The sequence below is a fragment of the Arvicola amphibius genome, chromosome 15 (assembly GCF_903992535.2).
Source record: "Arvicola amphibius chromosome 15, mArvAmp1.2, whole genome shotgun sequence".
NCBI classification, from domain to species: Eukaryota; Metazoa; Chordata; class Mammalia; order Rodentia; family Cricetidae; genus Arvicola; species Arvicola amphibius.
The window spans coordinates 5,307,911-5,322,291 of NC_052061.1; the positions used below are offsets into that span (position 1 = coordinate 5,307,911).

At 49.8% G+C, this 14,381-nt stretch overlaps 1 protein-coding gene across 1 annotated transcript in view; it reads right to left on the reverse strand.

The window, feature by feature from the left end:
- The window catches only part of Nlrc5 (NLR family CARD domain containing 5), a 78,068-nt gene that overhangs the window by 46,009 nt on the left and 17,678 nt on the right, over positions 1-14,381 (reverse strand). Inside the window, 25 exon segments of the mRNA XM_038313150.1 lie at positions 612-691; positions 792-918; positions 2,567-2,650; positions 2,785-2,868; positions 4,455-4,630; positions 4,632-5,195; positions 5,197-5,223; positions 5,225-5,383; positions 5,385-5,420; positions 5,422-5,562; positions 5,564-5,602; positions 5,604-5,785; positions 5,788-5,857; positions 5,859-5,903; positions 5,905-6,018; positions 6,020-6,082; positions 6,084-6,148; positions 7,164-7,232; positions 7,838-7,897; positions 8,546-8,579; positions 8,581-8,704; positions 8,706-8,737; positions 8,739-8,771; positions 8,773-8,850; positions 12,938-13,050. Of these exon segments, the coding sequence (XP_038169078.1) occupies positions 612-691; positions 792-918; positions 2,567-2,650; positions 2,785-2,868; positions 4,455-4,630; positions 4,632-5,195; positions 5,197-5,223; positions 5,225-5,383; positions 5,385-5,420; positions 5,422-5,562; positions 5,564-5,602; positions 5,604-5,785; positions 5,788-5,857; positions 5,859-5,903; positions 5,905-6,018; positions 6,020-6,082; positions 6,084-6,148; positions 7,164-7,232; positions 7,838-7,897; positions 8,546-8,579; positions 8,581-8,704; positions 8,706-8,737; positions 8,739-8,771; positions 8,773-8,838 (2,474 nt within the window). The 5' untranslated portion in view covers positions 8,839-8,850; positions 12,938-13,050.

Below are 14,381 nucleotides of genomic sequence, written 5' to 3' on the forward strand. Positions count from 1 at the left end.
GCCCAGCTGTCACCCTGCCCATCCAGGGAAAGTTTATTTCCTGGCCCATAGAGAAACAATAAATGAGAAAGAGTGCCCTAGCACAGGTTCTAAGTTCTCTGACACCCCGAGTCTGCTTTGAAAGGTCAGAAAGATGATGTGGGAGGCATCTTTGTTTAGTTTTGTTTTGGTTCTTTTTTTTTTTAAGACAAGGTGTTATGTAAACCAGGCTGGCCCTGAATTCACTATTAGTTGAGGCTAGCCTTGGGACTCCTAATACCTCCTGAGTCCTGGTATTGCCACTATGTATCACCCATGTCCTCTGAGAGCTTTTAAAAATGAGAATTACATTTGTATTCAGATTAAGAAGCCTGACGTCTAACCTGTGAGCCAATGAGTTAATATTGTTTCAGTACCACGGAGAGCGACACGGAGCTACTGTTCGTTTGTCTCCGCAGCTTGTTCATCCATCCTCCAAGCAACTTTCCATCCGTTTGCTATTAGTAAAGCACCAGATTCAAGCCACACTCTGAATTAAGCTGATTCTGGCATGCACACACAGATCTTGTAAGCTAGGGACCTCCTCTTTTCCCATCCCACGCTTCCCTCTGTCCCTTTCCTTTTCCCAAGACCTTGAAGATCTGCTCACCTGAACCTGCAGCTTTCTGACAGTAGGACACGTGATGGCCAACCTTCACCTGGACAGCCAGCGCTGACACGGAGACAACGGTTTCTGCTCAGAGGCTGCAAAATTGTGGCAAAAGTGTCAGGGCTGGGATGCCCTTGACATGGTCGACAAAGGAAAGAGTGACTTGGTTCAGGAAAAGGGACTGGCTGAGGGTAAAGATCACTTACTCAAGTTTCTGGAGCTTTGGCAGGCAAGGGAGCAACTCCACAAGGCTCAGCACCTCTGGGTCCTTCAGCTGGTTGTCGTGCAAGCTGCAGGGAGACCAAGACCTAATCCCTCAGATGGGGGGGGGGGGGAAGGATGGGTGCTAGGAAGCCCCAGGTGGTGGGTGACAGTCTTAGAGGTAAGGTGATTCAGTGACCTGCTTCCAGGCCTCAGGTGTACAGTGTGCCTGAGTCCTGAGTTTGCCAACATCCCAGGGGACCACTGAAGTCTCTGGGGGACTAAAGACTCTACTTCTGGTGTCAGCTCTGGCCACAGCTCCCCAGAGTCCAGGACAACCTCTCCAACCTCACTTTCTCTTCCTGAAATCCCAGCTGGAAGGACAGATGGATAAATGGTATGAGAATGATTGAGAGCAACAGCGGACATTAAAAAATAAATAAATAAAAGGTGATGGGAGCCAAGATTGAGGTCACTCAATAACCAAAAAAAAAGAGAGTTTTAATAAAAATCAATGGTTTAAACCTTCATTCAAACCAGAGTGACCACTGAACAAAGGCACTCATCAGAGGAAACAGCAGAGACTGGTCAGCTTGTGTTCTAGTCTGTAAGTGTTGTATTCTACTTCTTCCTGGGCCAGCCTACTTAGATTCCGGGGTTGCCTTTCTGAACGTCAGGAAGGAGCTATACAAGACTGTAGAAGACCAAGGATTTTGCTGAGATTGTGTCTCCTAACAATGTTTAGAAGCTATACTCATAGTTCTGCCAACATGACTGCCTAAACATGAGCCTAACGAGGACAGCATCATGGATGGGAGAAAGCCCGTGACACCTCAACCCTACACAAAGAACTATGGGCAACTGAATGCTAGGAGTGGAGAAATAGTCTCCCCAATTGGTTATCCAATACCAAATGGTCGGCCCTGGAAACATACATACAAGTAACAAGCAACATTTACAGACAGAGAGGGTTATATTTAGGAATATATATATGTATATACATTTATGTATATGGATGCAACAACAATGAAAAAAGGGGCCATGAAATCTGAAAGAGATCAAGGAGGGGTATATAGGAGGCTTGGAGGGAGGAAAGGGAAGAGAGAATGATGTAATTATATTATAATCTCAAAAAAAGAAACGAATAAAATTAAAAGAAAGTATTTTTTAAAAAGACTGTAGCAGAGGGTCCCCGGTTCCACCTTTCTCTGAAACAATCAATTCCAGACACAAGCAAGAGGTATATTGTGCAGATATGCCCGGCCAGTGTGTGTGCATCTTAGTTTGCCTGCATGTGCCATGCATGTACTCATCTGTGAATTTAGGTATGTGACACACCCTTGAGCTTGAGTGTGTATTTTTGTGCAAGTGTGTACCAAGTGCAGAATGTAAAGTCATACGTTGTATGCATTTATGTCTCCCCCACGGTACCTGCTTCTGTTGTAGATGCTGTAATACCTTTTCTAGGGTCACAGAATGAAGGGGAGGGAGCCCAAACTCATGATCCTCCAAGGTGGTCCCAATATGTGCACTGCTGGAATCTCAGAGGCATTCTTTTCAGATTTAGCCACCTCATTCTTAGACTGATCTCTCTCTCATCTCTCTCTCATCTCTCTCTCTCTCTCTCTCCTCTCTCTCTCTCATCATCTTGGATGGAATATGCAGGCCCCAGGGGTATCCTAAGAGCTGGAAAGTGCCCTTCCCCAAAGCAAAAGAACCCTTTTAGAGGCCACTCACCTGACCTCCTCCAGCTGGAAACAGAGGGGTAAAGCCTGTACCAGGTGCCTGATGCCTTGGGCTGTGATCTTACTTCCTGTTAACCTACAGGACAAAGATGGTAGCAGAATGGGGACGGAGAAGGGGGCTGGCCAGGAATCTGTCTGTGCAGGACTATGCAGGAAAGGTAATGCCAGATATCCTTCTTTGCATATCTCCGCTTGCAAGCTTTGGCTCACCCTAGTATCTTCAGGCTCCCCATAGTAGGCAAGCTCCTGCCCAGGGCTTCTGCAAAGGCATCCCCACACTTTCTGCTTTTAAAGCTGCAGGAGAGAAGCAAAATGAGTCATGCGGGGCAGTACTCCACTGGCAGTGTCCATGGGACAGATGGGGACCATCACTGTAGCACGAGTTATTGTAGCTGCTGGGGTAGCAAGAAAGCACAGCTTACAACATTGGCTTCTTTATCTGCCAAATCAGTTTCTCCCCTCCTTTATACATAGAAATACAGTCATATAGAGAGTCATATACAGTCATGACAAGCAAGGATCATGCATGTGTGCAAGCTTACTGCTCACGTAGTGGCCAGAGGTCTTTATACTTTTCCGTTTGTTGTTTGTTTGTTTTTCTCCCAACTAGTCCTGAAAACTCACTCTAGCTTAAGCTGGACTGGCTGACAGTGAGCTCTGGGGTATCCCGTATGTATCTGTCCCTCACCTCTTCTGCTACAGGCATGAGAGGATTTGCTTAACTTTTTACATAGGCGCTGGGGACTTGACTCAGGTCCTGTTGCTTTTTACAGCAAGCCCTTGCAGACACCGAGCTATCTCCCCAGACTCAAGACACTCCCTTAGAACCAGAAGCACAACAAAGTGCTACGATCAAATGGGCAGAGACTTTAGCAGAGGTACAATTTCACTTCGCAAATCAGTCTAAAAGGATTTTAAGTGATAAAAAACTACTGTAATTCAATAGGTATGGAACTGCCGTTGTTACAATGCTAATAATATACTAAAATCTGTGAGGTGTTTTCAGCCTATTAAACACTGATAACTGTTTGTAAATGAAACCTGGCGTTGATATGAGGGGGAAGAACAAGAAATGGCGCTCTAAGCTGGAAGTAGTTCACCAGCCAGCAGTGACATTTCCAGCTCCTTGCAGCCCATAGTGGATGTGTGGCTAGGTTCTCAGCGAAGCAACGTGACTGGAAGGGACGTGTTCCACTCCACGGTGACCTGTAAACACATTCCTCCTAAAGTCACCTTTTCCCTTCTTCAAGTCAGGGCACAGGGACATCCATGGCTCAGCACTGATCCTACAGCTAAGATGTCGAGGGATGCTGGGCAAGGACTGGGGTCCCTGCATGACCACATGGAAGCAGAGCAAACTACCCACTTGAACAACCTACTTCTGACTTGTCCGTCACAGAGACCTATACTCCAACAGGAACTTCCCCCGCTGTATCTGGAGAGGCTCACACTGGGACTACAGCTTTGCTCTTTCTAAACCGATAGAAACGGAGCTTTGGTTCTGGACCTAGATGCCAGGTTGAGAGGCCTGTCTGACTGAGTAGTCACTGCACGTAACAGAGAAAACACCCTCGGGGAGGTAACACATAAACTTGTTCAAGTCAAGCAGCCTTGAGCAGCATAGCCCAGATCCAGCACTCCAGTCCCTGACTGCCAGAGAGGACGTGAGAGTCAAGAAACCGCATGGCACCTGGACTCCAGGGCCCGGTCAAGGTGCACAGCTGCCCCACCAGTGTTACACACTAAATGAAGATGGAGCATTCTTTTTGGATGGTCAAGACTTGAATCCAGTCTCTCTGGCAGACTGGTTGGTCTCCCACTTTCCCAAAGCACAGTGCCCTCCCCCACCCTCCCCCTGCCTCTCTTCTGATTTGACTCACCTGAGATTCTCAACTTGCCCACATCCTACCAGAGCCTCTGGGCAATGGGGCTTCCATCGGGCAGCCATCAAATCCAGGTGAATGGGGGCAACCCTGTGCTCCAAAATGTTGGCCAGTGCAGCCAGGTCTGCACGGGTCAGTGGGAGATTGTGGAAGGAGAGCTGGACCGGGAGGGTTTTGGGCAGTGAACTGTGCCAGCTCCAGCTCCTGGGTCTCGGCCACACAGTGATACAATTGTATCATCTTTGGCCCCGTAAGCTTTCGGCTAGCCCAGCTTCCCTTCAGCACCTGAACAACAGCAGCCTGACTGGAGCTCACCCAGGCTTCCTCTTGTTGAGCCAGGTGGCAAAGGAATGCACGACAGTTGTGGGATGCCAGGCCTGCCAGGAAGGTAGGGAGATGGTCGGAGAGGCCCAGCCTAGCTTTGGTCCGCAGCACCCAGTGGGAATTGAGTGTGACATAGTAGGTGAGCGTTTCTTCGTCTACGGTGTCACTGGCCATCAGATACAGAGCGGCAAAGAACTCTTGCAGGCTAAGGTGGGCAAAGGCATAGCCTATTTCTCGGTGCTCAGGGCTGGTACAAATACAGAAGGAGGTCAGGAGGCTGTGGGCAGCTCCAAAAGCCATCAGGGAAGGACTAATGTCTTTTTCCATAGAGAAAATGACCTTCCCAATATCCAGTCTACTAAGGGCCACCTTTCCAAGGCCCAACAAGGACGTGGCAGGCAGAGTCCCCATGGGAGCTAAATGTTTCCACCATCTGCAGGAAACAGCTGGGTTACGGTGGGCAGGAGGGCCGTAGACTGCCCTGGAGGGCTTCCAGGGAAGCAGACGGCCGAGGCAGGATGCAGGCGACCCTGCACAGTGCAAGGCACTGCACACATTCCCCGGAGGCGTTCATTGGCTCTCCTTTCTGCCAGGGCCAGCTCGTTGTAACAGCAGGTCACTGAAGAAGTGGCTGACGTAACTTCTCTACCCGCTGCCCATCAAAGCCCCACATGTACACCATGGCGGCCTCTGTGGGCACACAGGCAGGCAGTTTCCCTGGACGAGAGGTGGTCATCACCCAGCAGCCTGGCAGGAGGGTCCCACGGCAGAGGTCGGAGAAAGAGGGCGAGGGCCGAGCCTGCATTGTCAGCACCCGTGGAGCTGGCCATTAGCATGGAGGGCCTCGTCCAGCCCATCAAAGATCAGTAGGACTTGATGGGCATTCTCCTCCAGGTACTGAAAAACAGCATCAGGGTCTGACTCGGGGCTCAGGTACAGATCAAAAAGGAGCTGGGGCAGGGTCAGCGAACGTGTGATCATGTTGAGCCGGCGGAACTCAAAAGGAACAGAGCCCGGAAGCGGTCCCAGCTCTGACCGTCAGCCCACCTCCAGCAGAGCCGACGTGCCAGCGTGGTTCTTGCCCATCCCAGCCTTTCCCAGCAGAACTGTCACTCGAGGTCCCGTTGGGGGCCTTGAAATTGAAGAGATCCTGGCTGCTCAACATCAGTGTCATCTGTGGCCATCGGGGTCTCTTTTAGTAGCCCCCTCCTGAAACGTCCAAGGGTGCTGTAGCCCGCGCTCCACTGTATAATTGGGGGGATGTAGACTTGTGGGGAGGCATGAGTAGGCTTTGCTCCTGGGGCATTCACCGCCATGGTGCTGCTGGGCAGAAGTCTTCAGGAGCTTCAGATACTTCTCAGCCAGCTGCTGCAAGGGGCACAGCAGTGGATGAAGGCAGGAGTTCTCACACTCGACATACATCCTGGGACCCCTTGATCAGGCTGCTACTGCCTTAGTCCCCAGCTATGGGGCACTGGGGCATCATTAAGTGCACAAGGAGTTCTTAGGTCACACAGAGCTCCAGACAGAATGGGTTTGCAGAGCAACACAGGCTCCGAAGCCTCTTACTCAGGGAGGTGGGGATGGGCCCTTGGGTCACAACTCTCTCTTCCAGGGCAATACAGGTGATGCTGTTTTCAGTAAACTGGGGGAGGTTGCTTGCTTTGCAACATCTATGGGGACCAGCTCTAAGATGACAAAGGCAACTGCATCCTTCCCTTGAGAGTGGGCACCAACAAACGACAGGCTTGTGCACCAGTCAATCAGACCATGGGAACTGGGCTCCTGCTATGCCAGGTGTTACTTTCTTCCTTCCTGAGTTCATTGGGAAGATGCAGCCCCACCTCCAGCCCAGAAGGACTGAAGTAGTGGTCTATTTTTGCACAGACATAAATTTTCTGGTTATGCCCATAGTTGGTGACGTATATATGCATGTGAGGGTTGGGCCAAGGATTATTCTGGGACTACTGGCAGAGGATGAAGGAAGTTTCCCCTCTCCTCTTCCCCATGGCAACCCTAGATACTCTGTGTCTCCAAGGAGCTCCTATCTGGGGGTTCGCCAAGGCACCTTTATCACCTCCATCCTCACTCACCCTCCAACATGGCCACTGAAGGCCCAGGCCTGAGGTTACACTGGTTACCACCTGATGCTCCCACAACCTTGAGGACAGTCTGGAAGAGCCTATGTGACAAATCTGCCCTTGAAGTGCCTTTTATTCTCCTCTGCTCATTTAGAATCTTCAGTAGCTCTCTCCTGGAGGCTTGGAAAACAAGCCTCTGGACCTCAGAAGCTTTTCAGCCAGGGACAAGGCCCAGAACCTGTCTGTGATCAACGTCAGGGCAACCCAGTCTTATGCAGGGGTCCCTACTCCCATAACTCACCTAGCTGCTGCTTCCTGCAGTGCTTCCGGCGGGGTGAGGACCCACAGCTCTGAAAAGGGCGCTTGACGCCTGAAAAAGAGAGGAGTGAGGGCATAGGGAAGTGAAGGGGGAACCCAGGGCAGCAGCTTTGGGGTGCTCTATTCCACAAGTGGGCCCAGGAAGGGAAGTATGGGACACCTGGGAATTATGAGGCCATTTCCATGGCTTCACCAGCAAGCTTCAGGCTCGGGGCCAGGATAAAGCGAGCAGTCCCACAGCAGGGTATTCTAAGCACCATGTCCACCAGGGAAGGGACAGGCTCTCTGGATCTTCAGTTACCTATTTGAGCCTGAAACTGGTTCTTGAGAATACACATCAACACCATGACATCATACCTGCCTTCCTAGAATTCCATGAGGGGACAGGGACATGAGAACAGGGCTCTCTGGGGTGACACCTGACGGGGGATCTAGAAGGCTGAGGCTAAGCCACAACCTCAGAGTCTCTTCTGGGGACCCAAATTAGATTCCTGGTAAAAGGCAGTGGGGGCAGGCCTTGAAAGTCACAGAGAGGGAGGAAGTGGGGCTCCGGTCTCCATGTGCTGCGGAAGGAAATGGTGGTCACTAGCCACCACTAGCTTAAGGTGAAGACTGAGCATATCTGTTGACATCCTGAGCCCTAACCCCAGATCTCACCATGGTGAAGCGGAGGTCCAGGATAGCTGTCCTCACCTGCTCCTACCTGCTCAGAGAATTCTGTAAAAACAGAGCAGAACATGTGTCACCGGGAATGTGGGATAGATACAGTGGTCCAAGAGGATATAGGGTATCCGGATAGCTCTGAGTGGTATCTGTTTTGGGAGCAGCCATAAGTTCCATAGATTAAAACTGACACCCCAGTCATCTGTCAGGGAAGCAGGTTGGTGCACTCTGCATGCAACAACAGGCAGAAGGGTACATATATGTGTACACGTGTGCATCTCAGTGAGGATGCATGTCTGCACAATATATGTGTGTATGTGTTCCACGTGCCTGTGTGAGCTGTCTGTTCATGTGTATGTGAGTATGTGTCCCTGGCCTCCACACTAATAGAGCTCACGGGTGGGGTCTCACTTTCTATCCAAAAACTCCTTGTCCCTCAGTATCTCACGCTTCTCCTCATGCTCTGCTCAAGATGGTACTGAATGGGATAGTCAACCTCCCTGCTTATTAGTAGGCACTGAGGTCTTCTGGCTGCGCCGCAGAAGGAAGCCTCTTGGTCACTGCAGGCACTTGGAATGTATGGCTCTTCTATGTCCTCTCTGTGTGACCAGATGGGTCACTGGGGGCAGGGACGGGGAGGCTGAAGCTCTGCAGGTCACAGGGCTGTGCTGGCAGCCTCGCACCTCCCGTGTGGACTCTTACCATCTTTTGGGCCCCAGATGCTCCGCAGTGGTACCCTCCAGCTCTAGCGGCACGTCAAGCTCCCATGCACAGACTATGGATAAAAGACTCCCAGGTGCCAGGCTCTGGGTGTGCAGCCTCCTGAGCTGAACATCAATGCTCTCAGGGTTCAAGGGCCTTGCTGCAGTCCAGGTCCATGCTAGGGAGGGTAGAACCTAACCTGGGCACTCAGCCATTCTGAGTTTTTTACTCAGCAGACTCACAAGCCTGGTCCACAGGTTCTCAGTGTTCAGTTGGAGGCTCTCAGGGTCCATCAGAGGCTGGCCCCTGTGGAGATGAGGGGAAACAGGTGAGCTTAGGGGTAGGTGAGTGGGGGGGGCAGGCAGGCTGGGGTACGTGGTCTATGGTGATTTCTGTTACTGTCAATCTGGAAGATGGGCCTCTGGTCATACAAATGGAAGATTATCTGCACTACATGAATAGTATAGGAGGCCCCATCTTGATGTGGATGGAACAATTCCCTGGGCAGGGAATCCTGGACTGTCTAGAGGGCAGAGAGGGAACCGAGCACTGGCATTAATCACTTTGCTTGCTGACAGTGGATAAGACCAACAGCATCACACTCCTGCTGCCCTGACCTCCCAGTGTAATGGACTGGACCCTTGGGCATCACATTCCTGCCACCCTGACCTCCCAAGTAATAATAGACTGTACTCTTGAGCAGCTCTCTCTACCGTCAGTATATTGTATCACAGCAACAGAAAGTAGCCTGATGTGTCTGCTCACAATCAGCTTCAGAGACAGGCCTGCTTCTGTACCCTCCCCTGATCTGTAAACACACACACACACACACACACACACACACACACGCACGCGCGCGCTAAGCAGAACAGTTTACCAGTTCTTCAAAGTATACCGGGCTCAGAGGATGCTGTTTCCATGGACCATCTGTGCTGCTTTCATTCTGGGTTCATTTCATGACAGAGATGTCTAGCCACCCACTAATACTGTTCTTCCTTAGAACTATAACTCGCAACTGTTCCTTGATTATCCAAAATAGACTCGACCCCCCAGGCTCCCTAATAGTTAGATACAGCTACATGATGGGGGGGGGGGTGGGGTTGGTCAGTGGGATGCAAGTGGAATGTTATCTGCTTTCCTTTGCTTCTTCCTGGTGGCTGGAATGTTAACAGGATGCCTAGACCTTGGGCAGTCATGTTGGGTAATGATGTCAAGGTCAGTGCTGAGGAACATGTGGGTGAAGTTTCTCAGCTTCCCTGGACTCTGTGCCTTTAGCCCTCTATTATGTGCCTGAGAAGTACATTTTTATATGGTTCAAAATCCTGTCACTCAAGAACTCTGCGTAAAGTGGATCCAGGTCTAGCTACTACAAACCATCTGCTTCTCCTCTCCTCTCTCTCTCCTCTCTCTCATCTCTCTCTCTCCTTCCTCTCTCTCTCTCTCTCTCTCGTCTGTCTCTCTTTCACAGCTAGTTCTCTCTTTCCAAAGATGGAGTTTTAATTTTAATTTCTATTTATTTGTATGTGTCTGTGTGACTGTATGCAACGTATGTGTGGCACCTGCATAGGCCAGAAGAGGTCACTGGGTTCCCTGGAATTACAAGCAGTTCCTAGGTACCTTCTGTGGGTGTTGGGATCTGGGACTTCTGGAAAAGCAGCAAGAACTCTTAACTGCTGAACCACCTCTCCAGTCTGCTCTCCACCTCTAGATGGAAGCCTACAAAGAGCCTGCTAGGAAGAGTTCCCATAGATGGCAAGTGTAGTAAGGAGGCTGCTTGTTCGTCCTGGCCGCCCAGAACCAAAATAACCACACAGAAACTAGATTATTTAAAACACTGCTCAGCCCATTAGCTCTAACTTCTTATTGGCTAACTTGTACATCTTAATTTAACCCATTTCTAGTAATCTGTGTGTCGCCATGTGGCTGTGACTTACCGGCAAGATTCCAACTAGCGTCTGTCTCTGGCGGGGGCTACACGGCTTCTCTCTGAATCTGCCCTCCTTCTCCCTGCATTCAGTTTAGTTTTCCCCGCCTAGCTCTGTTCTACCCTATCAGGCCAAGCCAGTTTTTTTTTATTCATTAACCAACCATATTCACAGCATACAAAGGGGAATCCCACATCACCAAAGGGCATTCACAAAGCAGAAGCCTAAAATAATGAGCCGTGGTTTCTATCTAGTAATTCCATATGCAGTAGGAAGCCATCATGGATACACAACTTTTAAAATTATAAAACAGCCGGGCGGTGGTGGCGCACGCCTTTAATCCCAGCACTTGGGAGGCAGAGGCAGGCGGACCTCTGTGAGTTCGAGGCCAGCCTGGTCTACAAGAGCTAGTTCCAGGACAGGCTCTAAAAGAACTACAGAGAAACCCTGTCTCGAAAAACAAAAAAAAAAAAAAAAAGAAAAGAAAAAGAAAAAAAAATTATAAAACAGTTCATGGCACAATTATTTATAATAATTAAAAATCAGAAGCAACATGAATAACGAACAGTTGGAGGATGAGCTAATTGAATGGTGGTTTGTATGTTGGAACAAACTGTTTGGGGTATATTTCTCCATCAACACTAATGAAATACATACTGTGTTAGGCATGGTATTCTCTGAGTATATTATTACAGATTAGCTAATCCTCAATTTGCAGAGCCAACACCTCTAACTCTAGAAAGAGTAGGAGGTCCACCCAGGAGCTGGCCTTGCTACAACCATTGAACATCCTGGGTACTCAGTGGGGGCTCCTTCCAGGCTCCTCTCCTCCATCAGACATCTAAGACTTGCACCAGAGCTTACAAGTCATGTAATGTGCTCACATACATGATCCTTAGGCAGACACCATTGTTCCTGGAGGAGATTCAGGCCAAGGAAGAGAGAAGGAAGCACCCAAGGTCACATACCAAGTTCGTGGCAGAGGCAGGATCAGAACTAAGATTTTTTTTTTGGCTCCCAGGCCAGTGAACTTCCAAAGCCTTAGAGCCTCAGGTAGCATGAGACAAGACCTTTGTGTGATTTTGTCCAAAGGATGTCCCGAGAACAAGGGCATGGCTTCCTTACTGGGCTAGGCTGTCCGGCAGCTACGCTGCTTGGGAAAGAATCGCCCAGGGCAGTGGGTGACAGACGAGAAGGAGGTCTTGAGGTCTTGACAGGTTATGCTGGGCTGTTCCTTATCCTCACGTCAGCCTGACATGAAGCCTTTGCTTTGCCATAGGTGTCCCACCTCTTGAGATAAGACACCAAACTCTTTAAGCAACCACCGCTGGCAGACGGGGCACATCTCACCATAGGAGACATTGTGACTTCTGTGGGAAACGACCTCTAGAACATGGTTTTGGCAAAAAGATCCACAGCCCAGAGCCAGGAGATGATTACTAGCCTGCTTTAATACTAATTCTCTGCGGTAGGTCTCGGGGACATTTACAGACGCCCTGCTTCCCCCTTTCTGGGACTTTGATGGTATCATAAGGAACCATCCCTTTGCATTTGGGTGTGGCTGTGAAGCTCCATTTATCTGGTAAACTGTTAAAAATTACACAGGTCACATTTGTGCAGATGTTTCACAAGCCACTCTGTGACTCATCCTGTGCCATTTCAGATCATGGCTACTCCTTTAAACTGAGTGTGGGCCAGAGGACAATTCTGCGGGCCAGAGCTCCCCTCCATTCACAACAGCCAGGAAGCAAGGGCAGGAAACGCTGCTTTGGGGCAAGCTAAGTTGCCACAGCAGGACCTGGCTGACACACTCACAGTGGGACATTGAGCAAGGGTATTCTCTGTCTGTTGTGGGGAGTGGAGGCAATCTTGGGTGAACGTGTATTATTGGCACAGACATAGCAAGCACCCCAACCTGAGACCTATGAAATGGTCCTTCCCTCCTGATGGCAGTATGAACAGGGTGAAAAACATGGACCACAGTTTCCTCCTGCATAGTAGAGACAGCGCCCCCACAGTGACCTCCCATTAAGACTAGCTAACCTCTCCTCCTTGTGCTATGCTTTATAAACACAGCCAGATTTCTGATTGCAATAGTAGGTGCCCTCATCAGTGCAAGAACAGCCCATAAGGTCCTGCCTAGCACCCGGTGACCAAGCCCAGAGTCAAAGCCTCTACTCAGAATACATAGAATTCTAAGACTCTGGCTTCTAATGCTCTAGTTCTCAGGGCTTGGAGCTATAAGTGCTATGTCTGTCAGACCTGCCCAGAGATCTTTGGCACTCTGGAGTTTGGACTGCCCACACCATTAGAACTTGTAGGCCACTCTTGGTTACCATGCATGGCAGCAAAAAGGTATAGCTGACTGGTGGCACAGGGAAGTGGGGTTGACAGTCGTGGCCATAGGAAGGATGAGGAGGAATGGACGGGAGCAGAAAGGAAAAGAGAGAAGAGAAAAAACACCTACCTGGCTTCTTGGATCATGATAGATGGTCCAGCGTTCCCACGCAGAGGCTCTCTGGAGTGTCTGGGCCTTGTCTTAAGCCCTCCAGTTTGTGTTCTGTTTCCATAGTGCAGGTGCTGAAGGGAGAGAAGACATGATGCTCTCCTCCTCTTCCAGAGCCAAGAGGAACGCTGCTGTCTCAAGAACTCTGGTTCCCGCCCCTGCCCCTACCCCTGCCTGAGAGATATCTTTGAGGACACAGCCCACAGAAGTCCTCCACCCTCACAAACCAATTGAGTTCTTCCCAACCAAGTTCTATATGTCGCTAGAGTTGGCACAGCCTTCCTGGTGCCATCCTAGCGGACCGGGAATGGGGGATGTACACACACACACACACACACACACACACACACACACACACACACACACACACGTACACACACGTACACGCATGTACACACACAGAGACACGTTCTCCTAAACTCAGAGCCTGGGTGTCATAACAATTCCACAGCTGGATCCGGTTCATTGATTTGCACAACAGTGGAATAATCTTCACCACAATCGCCAGCCTCTGCCCTCTCTCACAAAGTCCCCAAGAGGTCAGCCTTGTACCCTTCTTTCTCATTACTTTAAAGCTTAACTTTCTCATTTTCAGTCGTCAGAAAGTGCTGGGCATGGTGATGCATGGGCATGTATAATCTAACACTTGCAAGGTGAACACAGAAGGGGCAGGGGTTCAAGACTATCCTCAGTTATAGAGCAAGTTCAAGACCAGCCTGGGCTGCATAGATCCTGTCTAAAAGAAGAGCAGGCAGTGAAGCCTGAGCATGGTAGTACACCTTACTGTGATACCAAGTTAATGTTCTCCTGAGTGCACGTGGTGCCATCAAAACACCAGTGAGCAGACTCAGAGATGGGGCTACTGAGATGCATCGATGCTGTGAGGTGGAGCTTCAAGTGTCCCTATAAGAAGATGCAGGAAGCCACTGTCTCTTTCTCCCCCATGGAAACACAGCAAGTGGCTGGGAGCCATCGCCAGATGACAGATGTGCTGGCTCTCAGATCTGGGTCTTTCCAGTTTCTGAGAGTGTGAGCAACAGTTGAGACCCAGACTGTGATATTCTGTTACAATCACAGACAGTCTAAGACACACCTGCCTGTAACCACAGAAAGTAGAAGGGAAAAAAATCTCTACAGTGAGATCAGGCAGAACACAATGCCGCTTGAAAAGTTCCATCAGGACACCCCAGAGTCTTGATGAGATGGCAAGAAGAGTCATTTGGATAAAAAAAGCAAACAGATGTGTGGCTACAGGATGTAACTATAACAGCACCAGGCATTTTCAGTTAGAGCCAGGTAGTTAAGGGCTCAGGACACAGTTCAGTGTACAGCGCGTATGCATGTATTTAGCAAACACAAGACCCGGAGTCAATGCCCAGGAACACACAAGACAGAAAAACTGAAG